Below are 5,597 nucleotides of genomic sequence, written 5' to 3'. Positions count from 1 at the left end.
ACGCTCTTCAGCCGGTTCTTGCTGAGGTCCAGGATTTTGGTTTCTATGGGAATGCCCTCAGGGATGGACATGAGGCGCCTCCTGTGACAGCTGACAGACTTGTTCTGTGCTGAGCATTCACAGCGAGCCGGGCAGCCTATGGTGGAACCCATAAAAACTAGCAGCATAGCCAGACCTAGGAATGGCTGCCAACATGATATGGCCGTGTGAAGCATGACTCCACTGATGTCGTCTACTTCTTGGTTACGGGCCTGCAGGGACATGGAAGAAAAAAAGGAAGATAAGTTCTGAGCTGAAGAGAATCTCAACCAAACTTCCAAAATGTATTTCAGAACAGGAGTATAGATTTTCATTTAAAAACACCAACAGACTCTAGAACGAATGCAGAGAACAAACAAACAAAAAAGACTGCATTATAAGTCAAGAGGCATTTCTAAAAGTCTGTTTGCCCAGCATTTTCCCTGCAGACAACAGATATGTCATGAAGCAGCTTTTCATACTGGATGCAGTGACGAGAGCAATTCTCTGGGCTTCTGCATGACAGGCAGTTTCTGCTACAAAATCAGAGACAAACACATGCTTTGTGGAAACAGGGATGGAAATAAACTTCACTGTGCTTGTAAAATGTAGCCCCAGTGATGAACTAGAACTTTGCATTTCCTTACTTTTTTAACACTTCAGAGCAACCTTACTGTTGTAGTTCCTACATTCTCTGTATGAGAAAACTCCTTGGCAATTAAAACAAATACCTCTTAGCATGTAGTGTAGTCACTGTACATACTATTTATATGTAGATGCATGTGTCTGCATGTGTGTGTGTGTGTGTGTAGTGGGAGAAATGTTTCATACACACACACATGAATTGCTGCATGTCTGATTAGCAACTGATATTAAGGACAAATTGATTTATTTTGATTGATTTTAGCTTCACAAAAGGGTTTTATTTCTAAGACCCATTGAGATGCCAGCTATTACAAAGAACATTGCTTACAGAATACCTTTTTCATTTTTAAACATGAACCAAAATGAGAGCTGAGTTTTGTTTAAGCAATGCATTCCTGATAGGTACAATAGATTGCCTGGAAGCCACCGTTTCTATTAGAGTTATTTTATTTCAGCCTTGAGGTTAAAATTGAGGGTTGCTTAAAGAAAGATTGGTTTTATGAAACTTAATTATTCTTCTCTCCAGTTTACATTTTAAAAGTTTAGTTACTAAGGGGAAATACTTTTATTTGGGTGGCTGCTAAATAAAGCACTCTGAAACCTGATTCCTTAAAAAAGTGCAGGTGATTTGAGTTTGGGTAAAAGTGAATAACTAGTAACGTTTGCCAAAGTGAGGCACACGTTAAGCAAGCTCTTTTTTCAAGTCACTCTTGACCTGTGTGGCCTTTCTGTTCCACAATGGTGCTTCTTCTAGGCAGAGACTGATAATATGCAGCAAATTGTGTGGTGGCTATGTGATATAACCTGGGGACTGGGATGAAGACCGTTCTTTATTATACTATCTATAACAGTACATTTCAACTTGTCCTGGTAGGTCAGACTGCTGAGATTCATTTAGTTTCCTCCTTCAGAAGAAGTCTTGCAAGTAAAGATTGCTAGTTATGTCCAGCTGTGACAAAGGTTTTCCAAGATAAACTTCACTTCATTAGGAACTAAGTTAAAACTGAAAATCTATAGGGCTCTGTGATTTGGGCCTTTCCACTGAATTCTGATCAAAGAGGCTTTCAGTTACTCTGATCATTAGTTTTCGAACTCAGTCTGTGAGGTTAGCACTTTCATGCTGATACTTCTAGCGTGCAGGGAATTCATTTCCCATCTTATTCACCTAATGTATGAAGCATAAAGTAAACAGGTTCAGTGGAAGATGAGCACTCCTGGAGTGCTCATTTTAGTTGGTAAAAATGTGAAATGCCTCTCCACAGACACCCAAGCTACCTGGCAAGTACAACTTCTAAGCAAGTATGAAGAAAGGGAGGTGTGCAGAATAAACTAATTTTGTCAACTACAGCTGGCTGAAGAAAGGGAAGTGGAGTTCGTAAAGACTTTCAAAATTACTAATTTCTGTTTGAGCGCACACCCAGGGACAGATAGACGTGCGTTAATGTACTAATATGTGTATGTACATGTGGTTATTTGTGTGTGTGTAGGTGTATGAGAAAGGCAAGATTTCAGCTGATGTTAATTACATATTAATGAGAAAATCTAAGTTTAAAGCAGTTAAAACTCATGCACACCTACAGGCAAATAAAAAAAAAAAAAAGAAGAAAGCCTGAGAGGATGGAGGGGTACTTTAATTTATCCAGGTATTTCTATTATAATCATTAATCTTACACTTGTTAGTTACTTTTGTGGTGAATTCCCCACTATTCAGCTACTCTGTATAAAAGTGATACATATGAGGCCCTGTCTTTATTAAAAAGAAAGTGGTATCCTTAGCTAACTCACAATGGGTGAGTCTACACGTCGCCGTATGGCGTGCTCCATTGATATAGCAATCCCGTGTGTTTACACTTGATTGCCAGCTAAGCCGCTGCAGTGGTGCGCTCCCCAGGTATAGTGCACTGCTATGACAATGTAGCAGTGAAATCTAACTGTGTACCACACGCATGGTGCAGTAACTGCCTATACTGCGCTGTGCTTTAGTACTTCCAAAAGGAACACTAAAGCACGGTGCTGTAGCAACGTTGCCACACAACGATGTATAGATGTGCCCAATGACAACCAAGATTAAAAAACAAACAAACAAAAAACAAGTGAAGATGAGGCAGCTAGCACACTGAATATCAAGTAGACACCTAAGTGATTACTCTGACCTCCTGAAAGGTGAGAGGATCACAAAGTATCTTGACTTCATTTGAATTTTACCTTGTATTAGTTATCTACAACATAATTAATAGAAGGTAAGAACACAGCATTTTAAAACACAAAACCATTGTTGAGAATCATGGCTGCTTGCAGATGTGGAACCTCCCCCTGCCCTCCTCCACCAAAATGGTGCTTTACTTTAAACTCATTGTGTTTCCTTGCTGAGCCTAGCACATGCCCAGAAGAGGCACTGCACTACTTGTACCTGGCTTTCTCAAAATCTGTAGAGGTCGGGCACTTTAGTGGGGCTTTTTTGATGCTTTTATCTAATAGCTGATTGAATCAGCTTTAGCTAAAAGCGCCAAAAAGCCCTGCTGAAATGCACGATTTATATAGGTGCTGCGGAGCCAGGTTGAAGTAACATGCTGCTGTTTCCTGTAGAGCAAGCTTTTTTTTCCCCCCACTTCTGTCAGAGCCCCATGTTACCATTGGTCCATAGCCTGTTTCAACACATAGCCCACAGCTAGCCAGTTAACAATTAACGAAGCTTGTTTTAATTCATTAGTTAATAGCTCTGTGTGATCTCACCCCACACACTTGAGACTTCTCTTGGTGTTTATTCCAAGCCCTTTGAAATGCAAATCATTTGTATAAAATCTTACAACTTTCACTCTTCATTCTGAATGAATGTCTGGCCAGAACATGAGTTTACCAGTATTTCTTAAGTCCTTATTCAACCCTATGCAAACACTTGCTCTAACCCTTATGTACCCTGATAACACACTGTAAAACACTGCATAGGGCCCTTAACTCTGTGCTACAGTGAATTCTACCCAGAAACAGGAACCATTTATGCAGATTTAATGCTTAACTGTTAGTGCTTATCCTCTTCTTTGACTTGGCTACCCTCTTTATCCAACCTCATTCTCCTTCACAATACAGCTCTGGTACCTAGATCAAATTTTAGCACTGCCAAAATGTACAGGACTCTCACTGAAATCACTGATAGTTTGATATTTGTGCCTGGGGTCATTATTGTTGAACCCAGAGGCTAGGGACTGACACTGAAAAAGCCTGAGCCTGAATCGATTCAATTTTTGCACGGTAGTCTAACCTAGCTAGGCTGAACCAGTTTGTAACCAGACAGAAATCCTGTCTGGACTGAGGAAATTCAGGTACATGCCTGCAGTGGCTCAGGCTAGAAGCTGAGGGGGCACTAGAGCAGCCCTCCCTACCCTTAGATAGTGCTGAGCTCAGGGGGGCATGGCCAGGCCACAGCAGAACCTCTGATTAGGGAGGGGTGTAAACCCCCACCCTGCCTGCAAAATCTCAGGCTTTTCCACACTCGCTGCTCAAGGGGTGGAAGTGTTGCCGGATTCCAGCCCCCTGCTAGTTCTCCAAGGCAAATGGGGTGTGTGCAGTACATGTATATGTTGATGATATGGAGCTTTTCAATCTCCCTCCCTACTTTTTTATATAGTCTGCAGCAAACTGGTAGGCAAGGGAGCCAGCAGGGAGCTGATAACAGTGTTTATCTCCTCATCAGCAAAACAATAACCTCTCTCCATTAGTTTGAACTCTTCTTAAAAAGCTTACCAGCTAACCTTTTGATCAGCTCCAAAAAGCCCTAAATGGTCACTGTTCTGTCTGCCTGTCCCAGTGAAACTGGAGACACACACAGACACCTCTCAGCATTAGCTAGCATACTACATGCCTAGGGTCTGTGGGGCTGGGGTCTGTGCTGCGGGAGATGGGAGGAAAGGGGAGAGGGAGGGAGGGAGGGGGGATTCATGCTTAAGCAGTGAGGGGGATGGGCAGGGGGAAGCAAGGCAGACCCTGCTGTACCTGCAGTCTCTGCCAGAGCTCCAGCCAAGGAAGAGAGGGGAGGGGTCAGCTCTGCTGTGCAGCAGAGAGCCCTGTCCAGCCCAGAGAGCATGCAGGGTGCTGGGGGAGTCTGGTTTATCTTTAACCAGCAAGGGGTCTGGGACAGAAATGGGATGAAACGGTTTGACCCAAATCAGTTAAGTCTGATACTACATTCAACCAGGTTTATCTCAAACCAGTTTCAGCCATTTTCAAATGGGTATATGTGTACTGAACATCTGTTGTATTACAGGTTTAAAACAGTTTCTGATCACTTAAACCACTTTATGTGTTATGTCTGTCCCTAGCCAGAGTCCCCTGGGTAATTCAAGAATAAGTACCAGTAGCAGACACTTAGAACTTTGTGCTGCTTCCTGGAGTTAAGGTCACCTAATGCGTTCTTTTATCTGCCTTGTTCTCAGCTGTTTGTAACTTTGCTAAATTAACTATCTGTAATTAACTTTTTCATGTCTGCTTTAGGTTGATTATTTTTTAATTTTCAACTAAAATAGTCCAGCAATATTTTAGAGCAAGCTTAGGGGGAAATAATATTGTTTTGATCATACTAAAACAATTTGTTATAACTCCTCTGCTTAAGTCTATTATCTTGCTGTGAAGCAGGGACTTGAAATTCATCAGTGTAGTCATTCTAGTGCCAGGATTTCTTTATCATTCCCATAAAAACGTACCAAAATGGAAGCATATTATTTGCCCATAAAACAAGTAGGTTTGCAAATGCTCAGTAGAGACTGTTAGAGTTTCACAGCTAAATTCTCTAAAGGTTCCATCCACAATGAGCATGTTCCCTAGACTGCAAGGGTGGGACAGGATTTTCCTCAAATTAGTGTTCCAAGCTTTCAAGTGCTATTGTTATGCTGGGCACAGGCAGAAAGAGTGTCAGTGGCAGACTGATAGAGCCCCGACAT

General features: G+C 41.9%; 1 protein-coding gene across 1 annotated transcript in view; it reads right to left on the bottom strand.

The window, feature by feature from the left end:
• Positions 1–2,487, bottom strand: part of LINGO2 (leucine rich repeat and Ig domain containing 2) — a 4,698-nt gene extending 2,211 nt beyond the window's left edge. Inside the window, exons 1-2 of the mRNA XM_006026072.2 lie at positions 2,449–2,487; positions 3–251 (exon numbers count right to left, since the gene is read on the bottom strand). Of these exons, the coding sequence (XP_006026134.2) occupies positions 3–251; positions 2,449–2,487 (288 nt within the window). The remainder of the gene's footprint in view (positions 1–2; positions 252–2,448) is intronic.
• Between the last annotated feature and the right edge of the window lie 3,110 nt (positions 2,488–5,597).

This window comes from Alligator sinensis, unplaced genomic scaffold, assembly GCF_000455745.1.
Source record: "Alligator sinensis unplaced genomic scaffold, ASM45574v1 scaffold940_1, whole genome shotgun sequence".
NCBI lineage: Eukaryota > Metazoa > Chordata > Crocodylia > Alligatoridae > Alligator > Alligator sinensis.
This window is presented reverse-complemented; position numbering and strand designations above follow the sequence as displayed.